Source organism: Geotrypetes seraphini, chromosome 6, assembly GCF_902459505.1.
Source record: "Geotrypetes seraphini chromosome 6, aGeoSer1.1, whole genome shotgun sequence".
NCBI lineage: Eukaryota > Metazoa > Chordata > Amphibia > Gymnophiona > Dermophiidae > Geotrypetes > Geotrypetes seraphini.
The window spans coordinates 3,492,206-3,516,593 of record NC_047089.1 but is presented as its reverse complement, the minus strand read 5'-3'; the positions used below and the strand labels follow the sequence as shown (position 1 = coordinate 3,516,593).

Genomic DNA, 24,388 nt, shown 5'->3' with positions numbered 1-24,388 from the left:
AAAAGGGGACTTAGACTTTTTTTTTATTATGCCCCTCCATGCTTTTTAAAGATGCCTTTGCAGTATGACTGTCCTTTTAAGGACATTTAAATTGATTTCTAGCCCAGCTTCTGTGGCAATTATAGCAATACAGTTTAAATTTTTACCCCTTACCTTCCATTTTTTCCTTAACTGTTTTTTTCTTTCTGCTTATTGTAGTTCTACCCTTTTTCCTTTCGTGTGAGTTTGATTTGTGAGACTTTGTAGATGTCTTTATTGGACAATAATTAGTTACTAATTTTAATGTGTCTGTACTACCCTGCTTTCTGTTTTTTTATGTATTGTAAAGCTGTTTTGTCATTTAAAAAGGCAGATAACAAATTTTTAATAAACTTGAAAAACTTAAACTTTCAACCAAGGTATATCCTTTAATAAAATCTTCCAACTGGGCTGGATCTAAAAACACATAAGAACATAAGAGACGCTGCTGCTGGGTCAGACCAGTGGTCACGCGGCGGCCCTTTTGGTCAATGACTGAGACTAGCCCTACCAGTGTACGTCCTTGTTCAGTAGGAACATGTCTATCACTCGCATACAGGATAAGGCACTTACACGGAAATGTTTTAAAAAGGTCGCTCCGACTGCCAGAACTTTTGGCATAAGCAGTAGGAACTGCCTCCTTTTAAACTGAGTCTGTCTAGAGACATGAGGAAAAATTATTACCCGTTGGCCACAAAACAAGTCTTGCTTTTTCACAAAATATAACTTCAAAATAGCCTGTTTCTCTAACTCTGTCTTGAAAGCCACCTTTATTTATTGTCTTTTGAGTATTCAAGAAACTGGGATATATTCAAACTATCAGGTGAAACTAATTTATCCATTTCTTCTTCCTCTGCTATTTCCTTAGCAGCTCTTGGAATGTAATAGAGGTTATCAGGTTTAAAAGTTTCCACATTAGGATTTACCAGTAATTGGTATTTAATGGTGCAATTGATTATCACCCCACGAAAAAACAATTCAAACACTTAAGTTAGGTGCTGGGAGCCACCTAACTTTCGGCAGCCTGTGATTTTCAATATCACTAGTTCTCACAGGGACTGTGGAATTCACCAGAGTCATCTAGGCTGGTTTTGATGTGCAAAACTATAGTATTAATTCCTAATAAAGGTGCTGTAATTAACAGAGGGTAGAGGCGCTCCCTTAAAGACTTGCTGTTATATTCAAGCTAAGTACTCCTACTAAATATGAATTGCTAAAAATGAAACAATAAGTAGAAAATATATTGAAATACATTGAAGAAAATTAAAAAAAATTTTGATCCAATGAAGATCGGGTTCAGTGATTTGTTTAACCCTCTGAGGATCATCACCATTCCTAATTGTTATAAGGTCTGGTTGATATAAAATATTATTTTGCCTATAGTACTGGAAGTTTTTTGATGTTGAAATCAGCACAAGGGAACCACACATTTCTCCAATGCACACTTCAGTTTCTCATCTATCATATACGTGAAATATGGACCCAGATAGTGATCTGTCAGAGAGAAATCCCATTGAAGATGATGGCAAAAATACCGGCATTTGAGGCTCTCTTTCTGCCTCCTCTTGGTTTGCCCAGGGAAGGAAAGAGCTAATTAAAGTTTGCATACTCTCTTTAATTCCTTAAGCTGCAAAGCAGCCACCTTGCTATTGAGATTCAGATTAGCCATGCCACTGGGGTGATTAATGTGTCCCTGTGCAGCTTTGCAGGAACATGTTATATAGGTACCATCCCTGTCTGTCTGTCTCTGTGTAATTGCAAGCAAGGTGGAGGTTGTGCTTTTTCCTCAAATATGCTGGATCTGGTGAGTCGGCTGGGTGATCTGACAGCATCAGGAAGTGAAACAGTCGGGAAACAGAGAGCCTCGCTTGAAGCTAATGCTCTGGTCTGCTTTAAGTCAGGCAATGCTGAGAACTGGCCTGGCATTTTTTGCAAGAGCTGAAGGTGTCCAGGATTGTAGCTAGAGATGTGTTAATCCCTTTGAAAAGTCAATGCATTAAGAACCTAAGAAGAGCCTTACTGGGTCAGACCAATGGTCCATCAAGCCCAGTAGCCCGTTCTCACGGTAGCCAATCCAGGCCACTAGTATCTGGCCAAGGTAGAGCAATATTCCATGCTACCGATCCAGGGCTAGCAGTGCCTTCCCCGTATCTTTAGAGGTCAATATTCAAAGGCACTAATTAGTTAGAAGACAGTGCTGTGTCTTACCACCTCAGCACTATCCAGACATTGTTAGGGTGGTCTGTGGGTACATAAGAACATAAGAATTGCCGCAGCTGGGTCAGACCAATGGTCCATCGTGCCTAGCAGTTCGCTCACGCGGCAGCCCTTTGGTCAAAGACTAGCGCCCTAACTGAGACTAGCCCTACCAGCATACGTCCTTGTTCAGCAGGAACTTGTCTAACTTTGTCTTGAATCCCTGGAGGGTGTTTCCCCCTATAACAGACTCCAGAAGAGCGTTCCAGTTTTCTACCACTCTCTGGGTGAAGAAGAACTTCCTTACGTTTGTACGGAATCCATCCCCATTTAACTTTAGAGAGTGTCCTCTCGTTCTCTCTACCTTGGAGAGGGTGAACAATCTGCCTTTATCTGCTAAGTCTATTCCCTTCAGTATTTTGAATGTTTCGATCATGTCCCCTTGGGTGAAGCTGCAGGTTACCTGGTTAGCAGCTAACTGGATAACAAACCAGTTAAAGTTAGGATAGGCAGCTCCAAATTGTGCAAAATACTGCTATTAAGATTATTTGCGGGGCAAAGAAATATGATCACATCTCACCTCTTTTGTTCAACGCACATTGGTTACCAGTTGAACATAGAGTTATAGAATCCTACTTCTATCATTCACAACAAAATCAAACAACCAACCCGATTTCATCAACAGACTTTTAATTCCTTATAATACATCAAAACCTCTTCGTTCGACATCACAGAATCTCTTCGCTATACCTTTCTTAAAAATGATTAATACATTGCACTCTAATAATTTTGCCGTCACAGCCCCTACTCTTTGGAACTCGATGCCTAATTATTTGCGTAGTGAACTAGACTTAAAACAATTCAAAGCAAAACTGAAAACTTTTTTGTTCCAAGACGCCTTTGGACAATAACTGTCCTTTTAAGGGCATATTTTAATATTTTCAATGTTTTAATATTTTAAAATTTTTAAATTTCAAAAATCTTAAATTCCTAAATTTTGAAAATTTAAAATATAAAATAAACTGCTATCTTACCCTAGCCTACTGTACTTTCCTTTTATGTTTTACCTTTTCTATAAAAATTGTAGTTCTTCCCCACTTCCCTATTGTTTGCATAGGTCCGTATGTCTGTGTTTTTGTTTGCTTTTTTTTTATACTTAGATTCTCTTCCAGTACCCCGTTTATATCTGTTTTTATAATGATGTACATTTTTTCTATGTATTACTACATTGTAAACCGCTTAGATATTTGATTAAGCGGTCTAAAAAATATTTTAATAAACTTGAAACTTGATAGCAAACAAATTGCCATACCTTTTACATTTCGCTATCCGGTTGGAGATCTGAATATCGCCGTGAACTGGAAAGCAATATCACTTAGTGCTAAACTGGATATTCAGCTCCGACCAGCGTCTGGATACCAGAGATGAATATCTGGTGGTACTCGACGATTTAAGATACAGTGAACTCTGGGCTGACTATCAGTGCCTTTGACTCTGTTCACCAAGGGGCTTATTTCCCAAGCACTTAGACACATAAAGTACCGTAGGGTATTTCCCCTAGTCTTACAGTATGGAAGAAAGTCTTAGGCAGCTTTTATTTGTGCATAAATGAAGTTCACCTCCTTAAATTGGAGATATTAGGGTCAAAGGAATATTAGAGCTATTTGTAAGTGTGGTTGGAAACTGCATTTTCAGTTCCATTTTAGAAACTTAAGACTTGCCATATTGGGACAGACTGAAGGTCCGTCAGGTCTAGAATCCTGTTTCCAACAGTGGCCAACCCAGATCCCAAATAGTAAAATAGATTTTATGCTGTTTATCCTAGAACTAAGGAGTGCATTCCCCAAGTTATCTCAATAATGGCCTATGGACTTCCCTTTTAGGAAATTAGCCAAAGCTTTTTTAAACCCTGCAATGAATTCTAGAGTTTAAGGACACATTGTATGAAGAAATGTTTTCTCCAGTTTGTTGTAAATCTACTACTTACTAGCATTTTTGGAAAGAGTGAACAAGCAATTCACATCTATCATATCCCCCCTGAGCCGTCTCTTCCCCAGAGGCCAAACTGACGAGAGCTAGCCTCCTTAGCCTCTCCTCATAGGGAAGTCATCCCAAACATTTTATCGTTTTTGCCACCCTTCTCTGAGGCAAAGGCATACTGGATATTAGATCGACATCTGTGTTATCCACGTAGCAAATGAAGATTGTGTTGTATGTGGGTACTTTGGGCTTGACATAGGCTGATGTGTGTGGCCAGAATTTACATCCAGATTGCCTGGGCTGAATAAAGGGAGTAAAATTATTTATTATTTTTATTGATTTAAAAAATTTCTATACATAGTTTTAAAACAGAAACATGATAAAATAAACATAAAAACAACCTTAAAAACATGTCTAAACTAAACCTTAATTTTATGTACCGCATTCTCTATAAAGATATAGCTCGGCACGGTTTACAGGAACTTTAATAAAAGGAAGGAAAAACAGAATAAGATTTAGGGCTCCTTTTACTAATCATGGGGGGGGACAGAAGGAGGCCATGCAGCAGGCAGGCATGGCACAACAGGGGGAGAGGGAAAGGGGGCTGCTTTGGGAGGAGGGGTGTACTGGGGGCAGACAGCAATCATGTGTCCCATGCTGGTAAGAAGTGAAGGGGGAGAGGGAAAGGGGGCTGCTTTAGGGGGAGGGGTGTGCTGGGGGGCAGAAAGCAATCATGCTTTGCTCTGGGAGGGGGGAACAGAAGGGGGCTACGGAGAGACAGGCAGGCATGGCGCAACAGAGAAATACAGGTAGACAGGGGGCCAGGGAGACAGACAGACAGACAGACAGGGGACCAGGAAGAGACACAGACAGAACAAATGACAGACAGACAGACAGCGTCCAAGGAGAGAGAGACAAAGAAAAAAAAACAGACAGACATCTATTCTAGCACCCATTAATGTAACAGGCTTAAACACAATTCTGCCAAAGAAGCAGATTATGCCTAAAAATAGCATCTACAAATAACTGCGTTTTAAGTCATTTTCTAAACGTACCCTTTTCATGTCAATTCCGTATCTGACCCACCAAAGAGTTCCATATTTTAACTCCAGTATCAACAAGCCTTGGATTCACAGTCGTCTTCAGTAAAGCCAAATTCTCAGAATGCAATGATCTATTTGATGAATAACGAACGATGTTATTTTTCAATAATTCTGGAAGCGCCTTCAAACTTGGAGCACAAAGGATGAGAATCGCCAAGATACCAACATAACGCTGGATTAGTCACCGCTAGAAACAGGATGTTGGGCTACACTAGAGAGACCTTTGCTCTGACCCTGTAGAGCAGCTCTTATGTTCACCAGCAGCTGAAGATATCAGAGGCTAAAATGTAATTTTGATAGTATTGGAATGCTGACATGAGAAAGATGAACTTTTGGAGTTAACCAGACAAAATCCCCTCTCCTCAACTCTGCAGGTAAATTTTGTGTCTCTTAATTCATAGTGCATGGAAGATTTAACCAAATAAACAGATGCTAAAGGGGAGACCTTCCTAAAACGTAGTTCTACTTTCTTCACTCACTGGTAGCAGATTAAGTATTGCACAAGAGTCTGGTTTAGGTGAAAGGCTGCCTTAAAGCATATAATTGTAACCAGCAAAGTAATCATGTGCTCAAGTTCCACTGATTATTTCGAGAGTTTTGTGCACGTAACTTTTCTGCTCACCAGTTTACTTAATATCAACAGATTAGACCCACTGGGTCATCCAGTCTGCCCAGTTATTTCTGTCTACATGGCCAGGATGTAGCCCAGCTGCCAGCTGTAATTGTTTGATTACTTGTAGGATATCACACCTTCTTCAGCCAGTTTTTGAAAACTTGTACGTTTCATGTCTCCACATCATCCTCTTCTTGGTTGGACCGAGAACTTTTCCTTCTGCGTGTCTCCCCATTCACATTACCCTAGCCACTTTATTCCAGAGCATCTCACCTCCTGTACATTATCATATAAGTATTTAAACATCTCTATCATATCTCCCCTCTCCCCCTTTCTTCCAAAGTATACAGATTGAGATCTATATGTATTATGATGGGGACCACTGACCAATTTAATAGCCGCCATCTGGACCGTCTCCATCCTGTTTATATCTTTTTAAGGTGTGGTCTCCAGAATTGTACACAATATTCTAAATGAGATCTCACCAGAGTCTTATACAGGGGCATCAATACCTCCTTTTCCCTAGCGTCCTTCTATCTTTCGCCATCTCCTTTTCAACCTGTTTAGCCACCTTAAGATCAACACACACTATCACACCCAAGTCGCACTCCTCTTTCGTCCATAAACATTCTTCAGCCCACCACAGGAATTCTGTTCTTCGAGTAAGTCTCTCTTGTCTGTACCCTTCGCCTCTACTGACAACTCCTGACTCCACCTCTTCTGCCTTGTTGCTCCGTAAGCTTGGAACAACCTGCCTGAATCAGTACGCCAGGCACATCTCTGGCAGTATTCAAATCCAGGCTCAAAGCTACGTTTAGGTCCTAACCCTTCCCACTTGTTATACACTATATTTATTTCTCATTCCCTCTGTAGCCCTACCCTTCATGAACAGTTTATATTGATCCACCCTGTGTCCTGTGTGTCTGTCATCATTAGATTGTAAGCTCTTTTGAGTAGGGACCATCTCTTGCATGTTTAATGTACAGCACGACATGCATCTGGCAGTGGTATCGCTTACAAAAATCTTAAAAAGAAGCAGCCCAAGAACAGGAGCTTGTAGCCCACCACTGCCTCAGAGCGAGCTCCTCTGTCGTCCTCCATTCAACCAGTTCCTAACCCAGTCAGTTTATTTATTAGTGGTCTGTGTAGAGTTGTGTTAAAGTCTAAATACAGCACATCTAGCGCTCTCCCTCTATCCAATTCTCAGGCCACCCAGTCAAAGAAATTGACAAAACCTGCCTCTAGTGAAACCATGTTGCTTTGGGTTCCATAATCCAATGGATTCTAGAAACTTCACCATTGTCTGGGTTTTTTAAGTCTTAGAATTTTTATTAAAGATTTTGCAAAGAATAAACAACATGTAACATATGAAAAAAATCCCAACATAGTAAAAATGTTTCCCATTTATGGAAACAAAGCATAACATACATAAATTAAAGGATCCAACTTAATGTAATAACCCGAGCAATTAAAACAAATGAGTATTTTATATAATTTTTCAAAGCAGACCATTTTAACATAGAACAATGAGCAATATTTGATTTCTTGGCTAAATATGCCTCATACCTATAGGTAAGGTTCACCATATTCCACCATGAAATATGATTAGCAAGATTTAAATTCTTCCTGAAGCTAAAATAACTTTAAGAGATAACGATAGTGACGTATCTAACGGAGAACTATTAGCTTCAGAGTGTTTAGATTGAAAACAACTGAATCGAACAAAAGAATTTTATACTGCAGATCCTCTTTTTCAGGTAACAAAATTACCCCCCCTCCCCTTTATGAAACCTCATTAGGCTTTTTTATTGCCGGATGCGGCGGTAAAAGCTTCGATACTCATAGGAATTCCATAAGAACCTAAGAAGAGCCTTCCTGGGTCAGACCAATGGTCCATCTAGCCCAGTAGCCTGTCCTCATGGTGGCTAATCCAGATCATTAGTACCACCATGGCCAGCGATAACAAAAAAGCCTAATGCGGCTTCATAAAAGGGAGAAGGGGTTAATTGGAAGAAGACATAATTAATGTCATTAAATGACAAATGTATCCCTTTTTATATTGATAACTATTGTGTATTTTAAAAGTGTTTGCAATATTTTATTTACTAGAGAAGTCCGATTTACTGGCCTGTTGTTCCCTACCTCTTCCTTACTTTCGCTGTTGTGGAGAGAGACCACATCCGTCCCTCTACAGTCCTCCGGTACCACTCCCAGCCCTAGAGAAGCATTGAAAAATGTCAGCTAGTGGAGCCGCCAGAACTTTCCCTAAGTTCCCTCCGATGTATGCCATCTGGTTCCACCATTCGTTTAGCTAGCTCCTCTGAAAATCGTTCAGGGTCTAGCACACCTCCATACCTGTTTGTGTTTGCCTTCTGCAGTCCTGCTCCTGACCCTTCAGCTGTAAACATAGAACAGAAATATTTGCTAAGCAATTTAGCCCTGTCTTTATTAGCTTCTACATGTTTCTCCCTTTCACCTTTGCACCTCCTTCATTCGCTAACATATCTAAAAAAAATTCTTGTCCCCCCATTTTACCTTATTGGCTATTTTTTTTCTTTCATTTGCATCTTAGCTTTTCTGACTGCTTTACCAGCTTCTCTTTGCTTTTCCAGATATTGTTGCCTGTCTTCTTCTTTTACTGTATGAAGGCTAAACTCTTTTTGTTTACTTTTTCAGCTACTATTTTGAGAACCAAACCATCCTTATTTTCCTCATACTTTTATTTCCTTACAAATTAGGTCTGTTGCCCTTAAAGTAGCTCCTTTCAGTTTTGTCTTTAGCTTTGCTATTTTTTCCTAGTATAAGACAAGACAGATTGGGGGGAAGGAGTAAAACACGGACCTTGCGGATCTAAACCTGAAGTCTGTGCCACTTTTAGTCTCAGCCTAGGTTATGGCTCTGACAGACCTCTGTGACAATTAACTGACAGATCCTAATGCTTCTCCCTCCCTATGCTGAGACTAAAAGTGGCGGGTGCTAGGTTTATCTATTTTGTATTTTGGTTCTACTTTGTTGTTATTCCACAGTTGCCTGTACTTTGTAGGTTGCTTTTCTGTTTGAAGAGAAAAATTGATTACACATAAAAAGTGGCACGGATCTCAGATTTTTAAGGACGTGTGGGTTTAGGTCCGCAAGGTCCACGTTTTCCCCCTTCCCCAGATTCAATGGCAACTCCAGTACTTCAAATGGCAAAGAAAGACCAGGATCAAAGTACTTTTATACCACATTCATCGTGAGTGTGACTGTTGGGCAGACTGAATGAACCATGTAGGCCTTTCTGTGTCAACATCTACTATGTTACTACTTTACAGAAATGGGTAAGCGCACACTTATGTGTACAAACGACACCAAATTAACTGAATGCTATTTCATAAGGATGCACATAAGTGGCATTGCAGTTGCACCTAAGGAAGCTTTGGGAATGATGCAAAGGTTGAGAACTCCAGTGGTGAAATGAGAGTACTTACAGGTCATGGACCTGGGGGGCCGCCGCGGGTGCGGACTGATGGGCACGATGGACCTCTGCTCTGACCCGGCAGAGGCAATTCTTATGTTCTTATGAGAGGTGCTTTAACCCTTTCAGGACCATAAGGATCGTAGGCCAATTTTTGTGGTTTTGACGACATTTTTATGGTAAAAAGGGCTTGCAGATGCCAAAAAATTGATTTTTTTTGTGAAATATCATTATTTTTATTTAAAAAATCACACTTCTGGCTTATGGACAGTGTGGCAAGTGAATCTTCTCGTCAATCTGGCAACGACGCTAATGAATGAATGTCGGAACCAGTTTGTTTACATAAAGGCAGTATCCTATGGAATCCATACATATCAAATTTAGAACTGTAGACTATCCCAATCAAAATTTATAGGATTTTAAAGTTATGGGACAAATAGGTCCCTTGGTCCTGAAAGGGTTAAGGAACCTTGAGGAATGGTTGAGTTCTTGGCGGAATTATACATTTAAAAGCTTGCAGAGTTCTGCATTTGGGGTTCAGAAATGCAAGGGCTGAAACACTGATTCTATCTGATGATTTCAAAGGAGGGAAATGGTGTGATGACATTGTCTAGTGCCAGAGGGATGCAGGAGGTATAGGGAGGGATTTAACTTGTAGAAAAGAGGATGTGATTATGACCTTGGTTAACTTTACCACATTTAAGAATTGACCATGAGCGTTTCCACTGATTAACATATAAACGTTATCATAATAGACAGGAATCTGAGACTTTTCCTTCTTCCAAATAGAAAATTTATTTCTTTAAATTTATCTGTGTTTTTTAAATTGATTGATAGCTATTCTGCATAGATTTCAGAGGGAGGATTGTATTTTGATAAATAGTGGGGCTGGGACCGCTGTTTTTTTTTACCATATTTATCAATGATCTAGAGATGGGAATAACCAGTAAGATCATTAAATTTGCTGGTTGCATTTTTCCGGGTCAAGCAGAACCGATGTTTCAGTCATCATGCTGTGGCTTTCTTCAGGGCATGCTGTGAAGTCTGCAGTTTGTCTTTATATAGTAGGTCCTCAAACCCAATCGGTTGGGGCTTGAGGTGAATGAGGCAGGAAAGTCCGTTGGTCACCAATTTGAATTTTGGTAGGAAAATCAATTGGTCTCTTTTTCCCATGGAATGGAAAAGTCTCTGGTGAGTTTAAAGATGTTCTCCCCATGAAGCTGGGTTATATGGTCTCTCAGGGTTTTTGCAGCTGGCGTCATGCTGGTTACAGGTTTCAAATTGGTGACCAACTGACTTTCCCACCAAAATTCAAATTGGTGACCAACTGACTTTCCTGCCTCATTCATCTCAAGCCCCAACCAATCAGGTTTGAGGACCTATTGTATAAAGACAAACTGCAGCCCTCACAGCATACCCTGAAGAAAGCCACAGCATGATGGCTGAAATGTTGGTTCTACCTGACAAGACGCAGTGAGACCCAGAAACCTGTAGCCAGCATGATACCAGCTGCAGGAACCCTGAGAGAACATTAAATTTGCTGATGACACAAAATTGTTAAATTGCAAGAGGATAGTGCCTCTGAATATCCCAGTCAGCAGCATTTATCTGGATATCAGATGTTATTATCTGCTTTTCAATACTGATGAATCTATCGGTCTCTTAATTGTAGGACATGAAGATATTTTGATCCAGCATGTCAGCACTCAACGTAACCTCTGACACAGGTTTCACTGCGTTCATCTTGATTGGCTTTCCTAGCCTGGGTGAGGCCCAATTCTGGATCTCCTTCCCTCTGTGCTGCATTTACCTGATTGCAATCACGGGGAACTGCACCATTGTATTCATCATCAAAACGGAGTCTAGCCTCCATGAGCCCATGTACTTCTTCCTCGCAATGCTCGCAGCCATTGACATCCTTGTGGTCAATTCAGTGATACCCAAAATGTTGGGGATCCTCTGGTTTAATGCCAGAGAAATATCCTTCAATGCTTGCCTAGTACAGATGTACTGCATTCACTCCCTCTCAGCTACGGAATCCACTATCCTTGTGGCCATGGCCTACGATCGTTATGTTGCCATTTGCAACCCCCTAAGACATGCTTCCATCCTCACTGGCTCAGTCGTAGCCAAAATAGGGCTGGTGGCTGTAATCCGAGGGGCGGCACTCATAGCTCCCTTGCCCTGCCTCATTAATAGGTTGCCATACTGTAAGGCCACCGTGCTATCCCACTCATATTGCTTACATCAGGATGTGATGAAGTTCTCCTGTGCTGACATCAGTGTTAATATCATCTATGGCCTCATTGTCATTATTTCGGCAATGGGGGTGGACTCCCTGTTAATTTTCTTGTCATACTTCCTGATTCTGAAGGCGGTTCTCAGACTCAGCTGGGAGGCCCGACTCAAGACCTTCAGCACCTGTATCTCCCATCTCTGTGCTGTGCTAATTTTCTATATCCCCTTTATTGGGCTCTCCATGGTCCATCGCTTTGGCAAACATTCCGCCCCAAGCATCGCTATCGCCATGGCCAACGTCTACCTCCTGGTCCCTCCCGTCCTGAACCCTCTTGTCTATGGCTTGAAAACAAAACAGATTCGACAAAGGGTTTTGAAGGTGTTCCATCACAATGTTACCAGACCTGCTCGGCTTAGCTGATCAATGTTTGTGATTTGCATCAGAAATAAAGATGATTAAATTGATAAAGAAGTGGTGCTTTCATACAATATAATCAAAGGATAGCATCATTGATTATTCCCTCTGACAGCCTTGACATTATATGGTTAGAGCCAGGATGGTCCTTTGGGAAGCTCGAAGTTTTAGAGAATGACACAGTGACAGAATTTGTCACCATCCCCTTGGATAACTGCATGAGACCATCCCCATGTCATTCTTTAAGGAGAGAGGGAAGAATCAGAGTCTGAATGGCCCAGCCACTGACCCTCAAGCCCTGCATTGAAGAATGCTAGTGTAGAAGGACCGAGTTTGAGAGAGACACTAAAGAATGACACGGGATGGTTTCCAGCGGAGACAGGGATGGTGACACTACAGAGTGGCACAGTGACAGAATTTGTCGCTTTCCCCTTGGATAACCACAAGGAAACCATCCTTGTGTCATTCTTTAAGGAGAGAGGGAAGAATCAGAGTCTGAATGGGCCCAGCCACTGACCCTCAAGCCTTGCATTGAAGAATGACACGGGATGGTTTTCTGCGGTTATCCACAGGGACAGGGACAAATTTGGTCTCATGTTATCCGTTGAGCAATCTGAATATCACCATTACCTGGACAGCATTGCTAGTTACCATTCGCTTGTATTTGGATGCTGGCGTTGAACAACCAGTGCTTTTTTACCCATGGCGACTGGCATTGTGACTGCTGCAGGCGGAGGATCAGCCCCAGGCTTTATTATTAAAGGAGAATTGAATTTTCCTCAGGATGAGGAATGAGGAAAACCTTCTTTCTTTACTTTGATATCAATCCTGTCCTGGGGACCCCCCAGCCAGCCGGGTTTTCAAGATATCCCTAATGACTATGTATGAGAGAGATTTGCATACCTGTCACTCCCATTATATGCAAATCTCTCTCATGCATATTCATTAGGCTGGCTGGGGGGTCCCCAGGACAGGGTTGAGAACCACTTTCTTAGACTGTCATGGATGCAGCATAATTCTGGGTGTAGCACAAAACAATATTTTTATTTATTTACTTAGTTCACACTTTCTCTGTCGCTAAAGCTGCGCAAACAGAACTAAGTGGCATGCAGACTAAAAAGTAAGGAAAGAGGAAAGGAAGGAAAAACATGCAAACCATATAGGGAAAAGAAATAAGGGCCTTCTGCAGGATCAACCCAACTGCATGACAAAGCTCTACTTAACGTGAAGTGTCCTAGGAGTAGCAAAGATGTAATTAAGTCATAAACACGCTCCTCTTCTATTCCAAGATCTCCTAAAGTTCTTATTCTCCTGTATCAGCTCTTCATGTTTCTCTCCATCCATAACACAGATTCACAGTAAATGATGGCAGATAAAGACCCTGACGGTCCATCCAGTCTGCCCAACAAGGTGGCCAGAGCCATGCCACCACTCTGCGCAGGCCCCCATCACCCTTGCTTAAGCACTGGTTGCTAAGCCTCCAGCATGCCATCCTTATAGGCAAGCAAACATGATGGAATCTTGGTTTGAACTGCATATCATCCCCAAGAGTTGGTGCAAATATTCAATGAAGCTACTAAGTAATAAATTTAAAACAAACTAGAGAAAATAATTTCTTCCCTCAATGAGTAATTAAATCACAGAACTCGTTGCCAGAGAATATGTTGAAAGCAGTTAGCTTAGCAGGGTTTAAAAAAGGTTCGGATACTTTCCTAAAAGAAAAGTCCATAAGCCATTATAAAGATGGGAAAATCCACTGCTTATTTCTAGGATATGCAGCATAAAATCTGTTTTACTCTCTTGGGATCGTGCCAGATCCGAATTGGCCACTGTTGATGGACCTTCTGTCTGTCATAGTGTGGCAACTCTTATACCTTATGTTCTTTTTCATCCATTTTCCCTGTGTGTGTAGAATGAGCAAAGCTGGAGTTGTGAAGTACATGTGTTTTTATAAAGCCTATATGTGCAGGACATACATAAAGACACACCAAAGAGCAGTAAAAGTCAATGGGTACTCAGAGGGGTTCACCCTGTATACGGGCACACTTAAAGAAACAATATGTGGTTGTGAGATTAACTAAATTAAATAAATGTGTGAGGCGGGGTGTCCGCAGTATGAGAAGTCAGCGAGGGGAGAAAATTCTCCAGCGCTTTACACAACAACCTCTGCCCACACATCATCACTGGTGTGCTCATGTGAGGTGTCCAGTGATGGTGTGTGGGCAGAGGTTGTTGTTGCTCTTTGGTGTGTCTTTAATGTATGTCCTGCACATACAGGCTTTGCAAATTAATAGTGTAATAACTTAGACAGTGATATACAATTCATCAATCACACAAGTGCCCAAGTCAACAGGGAGTTAAACTCAGACTTAGCTTGAAGATTTGTCCCTTGGTCTGTAGGGCAGCATTCCTACACCACCTAGTTACCAGGTTCAACCGAGCCAGCTGAGAGGACAGGAGAAGGTGTCAATTTGTGCAAAAAAAAACCCTAAGTTCACCTTTTGCCTTTAGAAGATAGATAGAAAAGAGGTGCCTTTTTAAGCCGCAATGATTCCCTGTTGAAAATTGTGGGATATAGGAAACTGTATTGGATTCTGAAATTAGCCCAAATAGATCGGCCTTCTTTAAAACCAACCCAGTAGGCCAATGCCAGTGAAAGCAAGAGCTCCGGGACGTCCACAGTCCTAGTAGCCAAATCTGAACAAGATTCATCTGAAACCACTGACTACTGAAAGAGCAGGAGATTGCCTGAATTCGGTGCTAGTCTACTTTGTGTTCCAATATGGTCAACCCAGTCCTCAGGGAGCACCTGGACACCCACCATGAATATGCATGAGAAATATTTGCATGCAGTGGAGAAAGAATATGCATATTCATGGCGGGTGTCCTGACAAGCCGACCGGCCAGGTGGTCCTGAGGCCTGCACTTAAAACCATTGGTTTAACAAATGCTGCAGCTAAATCGCATGTAATGCTGAGAATGGGCCATTTGTGTTCTAGTTCATTATTTTATTGAAGAATGTATTAACCGCATACAATCAAAAAGCAACAGGATCAAACCTTACAAATAAAAATAACCCTCAAGGGAATGCTTACTTGAATAAAATAGTCTTCACAAGTTTCCTAAACTGCAAAACACCTCACCGGGCAGCGAATTCCCAACCATTTCAGTACTGAAGAACTTTCTAGAATCCATTCAGATATAGGTCCAACAGGACATTCTTCACCCGAATACTTTCACTGCTCTACACCTCATGCTTCTTTTTCAAGGGTCCCACGACAACAAGAGGGCATCCGTTGAAAATCAGGGGCGGGAAACTACGAGGTGACACCAGGAAATTCTTTTTCACTGAAAGAGTGGTTGATCGCTGGAATAGTCTTCCACTACAGGTGATTGAGGCCAGCAGCGTGCCTGATTTTAAGGCCAAATGGGATCGGCACATGGGATCTCTTCACAGGGCAAAGGTAGGGGAGGGACATTAAGGTGGGCAGACTAGATGGGCCGTGGGCCCTTATCTGCCGTCTATTTCTATGTTTCTATGTTTCTATGTCGAAATGTGAAGTACAGCTTTATTACGTCACTTTAGCTCCCAGGGGAAGAGAAGCGCGCTGCTCTTTCTAGCAGGTGGGTTATATCTCCAGTTCCCTGGCAGGATCTCTCCAGCTCTTGGCTCATTTGTCAGCAAGGAGGCATTTGATTATATTTTGCCTAAGGAGAGCCTTCCTGGACTGGAATGGAGACGGAGAGGAGACCTGTGCTCCTACATCACCAGCCATCAGTCAAAAGCTTTTCTAAACATGGCTTTTAACTCCATTTCCAAATGTCCTAAAGATTTTCAGGGGGGGGGGGGGGTAAGTTATTTTTATTTCAGAGAGAATACTAGAAGTGATACAGCTTTGGAAAATGGAAAGGTTTGCAGCGACTATCTTGACCAGGGCTAGGCAGTTCCAGTCCTCGAGAGCCACAGGCAGGTCAGGTTTTCAGGATATCCACAATAAATATGCCTGAGATAGATTCACAAGTTGCATGAAATTAGGTCCTGACATAAAAATAGTTTTTTTTCCAATATTCTTAAAAGACTGGAGACAAAAACCAACTTATCACCTTCATAGTTTCTGGCACTGCGGGGCTGTCCAGTAGACTTACTCTGGAAAGTATTTCAAGCCAATTTAAAAGGACTGAAAGAGATTTAGCTGCTGTAAATAAACATGAAGATGATTGCTCTCACTATAAACATCACTGCAGTGAGCAGAAGCTTCCAGAAGCAGAGTTTATTCCGTAATCTGTTTTAAACCAGTCATCATTATTTGTTTTTTTATAGCTGACTCACTAAATTCCATGGGAAACTGAGTATCACCACATGATGAGTGACCGTCAGACATCTGAAGAGAATCAGCAGTTTAAGAATTTGTCTATGAATCGTAAGAATGATAGATAAGAGCTGAGGAAAAGGAAATAAAAATCAAAGAGAGGCTCCCCTGGAAAAAGTTTGGTTCTCTGCGGTCTCTCATATGCTATATTGGGGAGTGTGTGACACAGTGGTTAGAGTTACAGCCTCAGCACCCTGAGGTTGTGGATTCAAATCCCTACGCTGCTCCTTGCGACCCTGGACAAGTCACTTAATCCCCCTATTGCCCCCGGTACATTAGGTAGACTGTGATCACATGTAAATTGCTTTGAGTGTGGCTGTAAAACTATAAAAAGACTGTATACAAGTCCCAATCCCTTTCCCTGAGGAGGAGAGTGTGGTGTAGTGGTTAGAGCTACAGCCTCAGCACCCTGAGGTTGTAGGTTCAAATCCCACACTGCTCCTTGTGACCCTGGGCAAGTCACTTAATCTCCCCCATTGCCCCAGATAGATTGTGAGCTCACCGGGACAGACAGGGGAAATGCTTGAGTACTTGAATGTAAACCATTTAGGCCAGGGGTGTCTAACCTGCGGCCCCGTGAAGTATTTTGTACTGCCCCGCAGTGTTTTCCTCTGCTGCCTCCGGGTGTTTACCGTCTTGCCAGCTCCCTCCTCTCTTGCTGCAGCATTTGCGCGGCCCCAGAAACATTTTTTTCGACCAATGCGGCACAGGGAAGCCAAAAGGTTGGACACCCCTGACTTAGGCTATAAGTGGTATATCAATGATGAATATCAGTTTCTGAGATTCCGATTTGAAAGTGGTATTAAGTCTAGGTTTATTAAAAACGTGATATATCGCATTTGCCAGACATATGGATCTGTGCAGTGTACAATGTAAAATCAATAATTAAAAAAAGGAAACCAACAGATCCCACGAAGGTAAATAGTCAAGAAAAATAGGGACAGATGAAAAGGGAAAGAAATTCCAACAACAAATTTATTAAACAGTAGCTTAAAAAAAGCTCTCGAGGTCCACCACAAAGCCCCCCCCTTTCTTTTTTGGAGGGAAGACCATTTATCCGGTCCTAATAAAAAAGCAAAAAAGAAAGGAACTCCATTAAGTTTCAAGGTTACATTATGAGGTATTCAGGAAACGCCTCAAAACTCACCTATTCCTGAAATACCTAGACAGCTGACCCACTTCCCTCCTTCCCCTCTCTTGCCCTTTCTCCCCATTGTTCCCACATCCCTTAAGTTAACTCAACTTGTACGTCAACTCAACTTGTACCCCACTAATCTTATGTAAACCGCACAGAATGTAACGGTATTGCGGTATATAAACTGTTATTATTATTATTAATTTGATAAACCACCTAAAGCAAAGCCATCAAGGCAGTGTACATTATAATAAAATTCAGCAAAGGAAAGAGAAATACAACATATGCATTTCAAGAGAGGATTTTCCAAGTCTACAACGTTCAAGTGGTCAACAGCAGTCCACCCATAGCGTCAACTGCTGTATATCATATCTTGAAGGCACTTTGAAATGTACAGGACAAGTAAACATTCAACCCAAACGAGAGTAAGAAATGATCTAACCCACACACCCCAGTCAAAAATGATCTATACAAATTTATAGGATATGATTTCTTACCAATATATTCCAAACTATTCTCTTTAACTTAATTCTCCATTTTCAAAGAATGATCAAAAAAATGTCCAGACTATTGAAGAAAATATAAACTTAATCACTGCAAGAAGTTTGATTTCATGTATGTTATAGCTCAAAGTTTGTGGAGTTGTTAAATATTGACCAATATTATGTTATAAAGATCTAGTTGTGCTCATGTATTTGGTATGTCCTGTGGGATTTTGTCCTCTTTTGCATTTCCTTGGACCATTTGTTCCAATAAAATTTTACGTAGTTGCCATACTGCCATACTACGTTTCGTGTTTCGTGGGCTGGTGCCACTACCATTGCCGTTATTGTGGATATCTTGACAACTTGACTGGCTGTCCTAGAACGATAGTTCTACGTTCAACACACCAAGGCCCAGATTCTGGAAACGATGCCTACATCAGCCAGCACCTCCAAAAACAGTGCCAGTCACATGTCAATCATGCGTAGGCGCTGTTACCAGAATCACAGCTTAAGTCAAACTTAGGCAACATTCATTAATGTAGGCCAGGGGTTTAAAGGCCTACATTACTGGCAGCTATGTTTGATGAAGAATCAAGTCGAATGGCGCCTAAGGTCATTTCTGGCAATAACACCTACTTTGACCTTAGGTACTGCGAGGTGATTCTGGCCCCTTTTGGAGTAGGTGCCTACCAGCACCTACTTAATTTTTAAATGGATTTTTAATTGGTTTTTAAAAGGCACAGTCAATTTCTGCACCAATTAAAGCAAGTAAACGGTGACTAACTTATGGCCCCAAATGTCTATTCCTCTGGAGAAAATGAACATAGCTAGCTCTGGCTTATCCAAGACACTCTGCTGAGTGTTAACCATAATGAAATAAATTAGTTGCAAAGGTCAGATCTAAGAGCATTCTGATGGAATATTTTCATGATCCTGTTACGAATTTGTTTGGTTTTTATACCATAAACTATGGGGTTCAACACAGGAGGGACCAGGAGGTAGATGTCTGCCATAATGATATGAGTCCTTGATGTACTTCGTGTTCCAAATCTGTGTATTACTGAGAGACCAATCAGTGGGATGTAGAACATAAGGACAGCACATATGTGGGATATACAAGTGTTAAAGGCCTTCATGCCTGCTTCTCTTGATGAAAGGCTTAAGACAGACCTCACAATTAGAATATATGAGAGGATGATGAAGAGGGAGTCTATTCCCATCACAGACAGAATGATGAACAGACCATACACAATGTTGACTGTCTTATCAATGCAAGACAACTTCATCATGTCTTGATGTAGGCAGAAGGAATGGGACAGTACATTAGTCCTACAGTATGACAGTCTTTTAAGTAGGAAGGGTAATGGGAAAAAAAAGATGAAGCCTCGAATCAAGGTGACCAGTCCAATCTTTGCGACCATCCTATTGGTGAGGATGGACGAATGCCTCAATGGATTGCAGATAGCAATGTAGCGATCGAAGGCCATGGCCAGCAAGATGGTGGACTCCATGGCCGAAAGGGAATGGATGAAGAACATCTGAGTGAGACAGGCACCAAACTCAATTTCTTTAGCATCAAACCAGAAGAGCCCTATCATTTTGGGCATTGTGAAAGAGGAGAGAATCAGATCGATGATGGCCAGCATGCAGAGGAACAAGTACATAGGCTCATGGAGGCTATGCTCAGCTCTGACGATGAATAATATGGTACAATTGCCAAGCAGTGCCAAGAAGTACATGCAGCAGAGGGGGAAACTGAATAAGTAATGCATAGATTCCAGCCCAGGGAACCCAACCAAAACGAAGACTGATGGATGGAAAATGGTGGTGTTGAAAAACAACATGATCAAATATTGAGACTGGATTTCATAGAACTTCATTTCCTGCAAAACAAAGAAAGTTGCTGTTATTCCAACAGTGTTTGCTGTGTGGCTACCGTAAGACAGGATTCAGGGGAAGATTTCAAAGTCAACAAATTTTTAGCAGCCACTGACTGCAGAACTTTATATCCAGTTTTACGAGCGGAGTTGAAAAGTTCTCAGCCCAACCAACCGACTTCCTAAATTCTGACCATTACTTTGCCACTGTAGCTGAAAAGAGTGTTATCTTATTTTGTTAAGTGCTAATTTGCAGAAACCAAATTCTCTGTTAAGACATTGTTTCAGATGGTTGATTGAACCATATCCATGTCATTCTCCTCTCGGTTGGGCTGAGAACTTTGCAGCACCCTCTTGTATGTATCAGCAGTTGGAAATACATAAGTTCTACCAATAGAAATCTATTGTTGTGCCTGAATTTCATCTCTGAATGAATAACTTTTTGGTCTGCCTCTAACTTGCCACAAATCTTGCCCAACTTTTCAATGCCTAACTTTGGGCAGAAAGAGGAACTTCTATAAAGGATCAACTGGATCTAGGCACCTCGAGAACACCTATGTGAATCCTATTCTAGAAAAGAAGATGCTTACTTTCCTTTCAAGAATACAGGCAGAACTGACTGCTATAGGTGGCCATACATATGATATAGGTGTGACCACTTATATGAGCCATAGTATCTGCATAAAAGCATTCAGCCAAATTGTTGAAAAATGCACATAGACCTGGATTTTCATCAGGATGCCATAAATTAGGTAGTGGTAGGCTTCCTGCTGCTGCCTAACTTAATTGTTTTAATTGGTGCATCGTTTAAAACCAATTAAAAAGTAATTGCAACAAAAAATATGCTGCTATGTGGCCTCTGGGACTACTGCCTAGGTCCTTTGCGGCTAGCAGTGCATAGTGACACTGAAGCCCGGGAGTGAACATAAGAAGTGCCTCTGCTGGGTCAGACCAGAGGTCCATCGTGCCGATCAGTACGCTCGCGCGGCGGCCCAACAGGTCCAGGACCTGTGTAGTAGTCCTCTATCTATACCCCTTTATCCCCTTTTCCTTCAGAAAACTGTCCAATCCCTTCTTGAACCCTAATACTGTACTCTGTCCTATCACACCCTCTGGAAGCGCATTCCAGGTGTCCACTACCCGTTGGGTGAAGAAAAACTTCCCTAGCATTGGTTTTGAATCTGTCCCCTTTCAACTTTTCCGAATGCCCTCTCGTTCTTGTGGTTTTCAAAAGTTTGAAGAATCTGTCCCTCTCTACTCTCTCTATGCCCTTCATGATCTTGTAAGTCTCTATCATATCCCCTCTAAGTCTCCTCTTCTCCAGGGAAAAGAGTCCCAGTTTCTCCAATCTCTCAGCATATGAAAGGTTTTCCATCCCTTTTATCAGACGTGTCACTCTCCTCTGAACCCTCTCGAGTATCGCCATATCCTTCTTAAGGTACGGCGACCAATATTGGTCGCAGTACTCCAGATGTGGATGCACCATCGCCCGATACATCGGCAGGATAACTTCTTTCGTTCTGGTTGTAATACCCTTCTTGATTATACCTAGCATTCTATTCGCTCTCTTAGCGGCTGCTGCGCACTGTGCTGATGGCTTCATTGTCTTGTCCACTATTACCCCCAAGTTCCTTTCTTGGGTACTCTCGCTCAATAACATCCCTTCCATCGTGTAGCTGTACCTTGGGTTTCTGCTTCCTAAATGCAATACTTTACATTTCTCTACATTAAACTTCATCTGCCATCTCGTCGCTCACTCCCCTAGTTTGTTTAGGTCCCTTTGTAATTCTTCGCAGTCTTCTTTAGTCTGAGCACCACTAAATAGTTTGGTGTTGTCTGCAAATTTTATTATTTCGCACTTTGTCCGTGTTTCTATATCATTTATAAATATATTGAATAACAGCGGTCCAAGCACCGACCCCTGCGGAACATCACTCCTCCAGTCCGAGTAGTGGCCTTTTACTCCTACACTCTGCTGCCTACCCACCAACCAATGTCTGATCCATCTATGTACATATCCTTCCACCCCATGGTTTTTCAGTTTCCGAAGTAGGTGTTCATGGGGTACCTTGTCAAAGGCTTTTTGGAAATCTAAATATACGATATCTATGGGGTCCCCTTTGTCCATCCCTTTGTTAATTCCTTCGAAGAAGTGCAGTAAGTTCATTAGGCATGATCTCCCCTTGCAGAAGCCATGTTGGCTTGTGTTTAGAAGTTTATTTCTTTTGAAATACTCATCGATACTATCTTTTATCAGTGCTTCCGCCATTTTCCCTGGAACCGAGGTCACACTCACCGGTCTGTAGTTCCCCAGGTCACCTCTCGATCCCTTTTTAAAGATGGGCATAACATTGGCTATCTTCCAATCCTCCGGGATCACTCCTGTTTTCAGGGATAGATTGCAAACTTGCTGTAGTAGTTCCGCTATTTCCTCCTTTAGTTCTTTCAGAATAATTGGGTGGATTCTGTCCGGATCCGGCGATTTAAGAACATAAGCATTGCCTCCGCTGGGTCAGACCAGGGGTCCATCGCGCCCGGCAGTCCGCTCCCGCGGCGGCCCTCCAGGTCCATGACCTGAAAATGTTCCCTACCTAACCTAAAAAGTCCATATCCTATTTGCTCAGTGTCCTGTGAGGTAAACCTCTATCTGTACCCCGTTATTCCCTTCGCTTCCAGGAAGTCATCCAGTCCCTTTTTGAACCCCAGAATTGTACTCTGGCTTATCACCTCTCCGGGAAGCGCGTTCCAGGTGTCTACCACCCGTTGAGTGAAGAAGAACTTTCTTGCATTCGTTTTGAATCTGTCTCCTCTCAGTTTTTCTGAGTGACCTCTTGTTTTAGTTGCCCCTGCTAGTTTAAAGAATCTGTCCCTCTCCACCTTCTCTATGCCTTTCATGATTTTATAAGTCTGTATCATGTCCCCTCTCAGTCTCCGCTTTTCCAGGGTAAAGAGCCCCAGCCTGTCTAACCGTTCGGCATATGAGAGGTTCTCCATACCCTTTATCATCCTCGTTGCTCTCCTCTGGACCCTCTCGAGTATTGCCATGTCCTTCTTGAGGTATGGCGACCAGTATTGGACGCAGTATTCCAGATGTGGGCGCACCATTGCTCGATACAGTGGCAGGATAACTTCCTTCGTTCTGGTAGTGATACCCTTTTTGATAATGCCCAGCATTCTGCTCGCTTTTTTTGAGGCCGCTGCACATTGCGCCTCCGGCTTCATTGTGTTATCCACCAATACCCCCAGATCTTTTTCTTGGCTGCCTTCCCCGAGTACCCTCCCTCCCATCGTATAGCTGTACCTGGAGTTCCCCTTCCCTATGTGCAAGACCTTACATTTCTCCACATTGAAGCTCATCTGCAATTTTTTTGCCCACTCACTCAGTTTGTTCAGGTCGCTCTGCAGGTCTTTGCATTCCTCAACAGTTCTGACCGTTCTGGAGAGTTTTGTGTCATCCGCGAACTTGATAACTTCGCACTTTGTCCCCGTTTCTAGATCATTAATAAATATATTGAACAACAGTGGTCCCAGCAGTGACCCCTGCGGAACACCACTTGTGACCCCTATCCAGTCAGAGTAGTGCCCCTTTTCTCCTACCCTCTGCTTCCTGTCCGCCAGCTAATTTTTGATCCATCTGTGCACGTCCCCTTCCACCCCGTGACTCCACAGTTTCTTCAGTAGGCGTTCGTGGGGCACCTTGTCGAAGGCTTTTTGGAAATCTAGATATACGATGTCTACGGGGTCACCTTGGTCCAATTGTTTACTTATCCCCTCAAAGAAATGCAGTAGATTCGTCTGGCATGATCGGCCTTTACAGAAACCATGCTGGCTTGATCTCATCAGATTATTTTTTTCTATATGCTCATTGATACCTTCCCTGATCAGTGATTCGGCCATCTTCCCCGGAACAGAGGTTAAGCTCACCGGTCTGTAGTTTCCCGGGTCGCCTCTCGATCCTTTCTTGAAGATCGGTGTAACATTCGCTATCTTCCAGTCCTCCGGGATTACCCCTGTTCTCAAGGACAGGTTGCAAATATGCCGCAGTAACTCTGCTGTTTCATCTCTGAGCTCTTTCAGTATTCTCGGGTGGATCCCGTCTGGGCCCGGAGCTTTGTCAGTTTTTAATCTATCTATCTGCCTGAGAACGTCTTCGAGGCTTACCTCCATGCATGATAATTTCCCCTCTTGATCTCCCCTGAAGATTTTTTCTGGTTCTGGCACACTGGATGTGTCTTCTATTGTAAAGACTGACGAGAAGAACTCGTTTTGTCAGTTTTTAATTTTTCTATCTGCCTGCGTACGTCTTCAAGGCTTACTTCCATGGATGTCAATTTATCTGTTTGGTCTCCTTTGAAGATTGATGTCAATTTATCTGTTTGGTCTCCTTTGAAGATTTGCTCAGGTTCTGGTATGTTGGATGTGTCCTCTTTTGTAAATACAGATGAAAAGAACATGTTTAGTCTTTCTGCCACTTCTTTTTCCTCCTTCACCACTCCCTTCCTGT

The 24,388-nt window shown here is 42.2% G+C and overlaps 2 protein-coding genes across 2 annotated transcripts; one reads left to right on the top strand and one right to left on the bottom strand.

Annotated features, from left to right (window-relative positions):
* Positions 1–11,060: 11,060 nt before the first annotated feature.
* On the top strand, positions 11,061–12,023 carry LOC117362317 (olfactory receptor 51E1-like). The gene has a single exon (XM_033948548.1). The coding sequence runs from the start codon at positions 11,061–11,063 to the stop codon at positions 12,021–12,023; it is 963 nt and encodes a 320-aa protein (XP_033804439.1).
* Positions 12,024–18,888: 6,865 nt separating this feature from the next.
* Positions 18,889–19,851, bottom strand: LOC117362316 (olfactory receptor 51D1-like). The gene has a single exon (XM_033948547.1). It carries the CDS (start codon positions 19,849–19,851, stop codon positions 18,889–18,891), a length of 963 nt encoding a protein of 320 aa, XP_033804438.1.
* Positions 19,852–24,388: the final 4,537 nt, after the last annotated feature.

What these genes read in the sequence shown, in the direction of transcription:
- LOC117362317 (XM_033948548.1), top strand. Translation starts at nt 11,061, where the DNA reads ATGTCAGCACTCAACGTAACCTCTGACACAGGTTTCACTGCGTTCATC.
- LOC117362316 (XM_033948547.1), bottom strand. Translation starts at nt 19,851, where the DNA reads ATGTTGTTTTTCAACACCACCATTTTCCATCCATCAGTCTTCGTTTTG.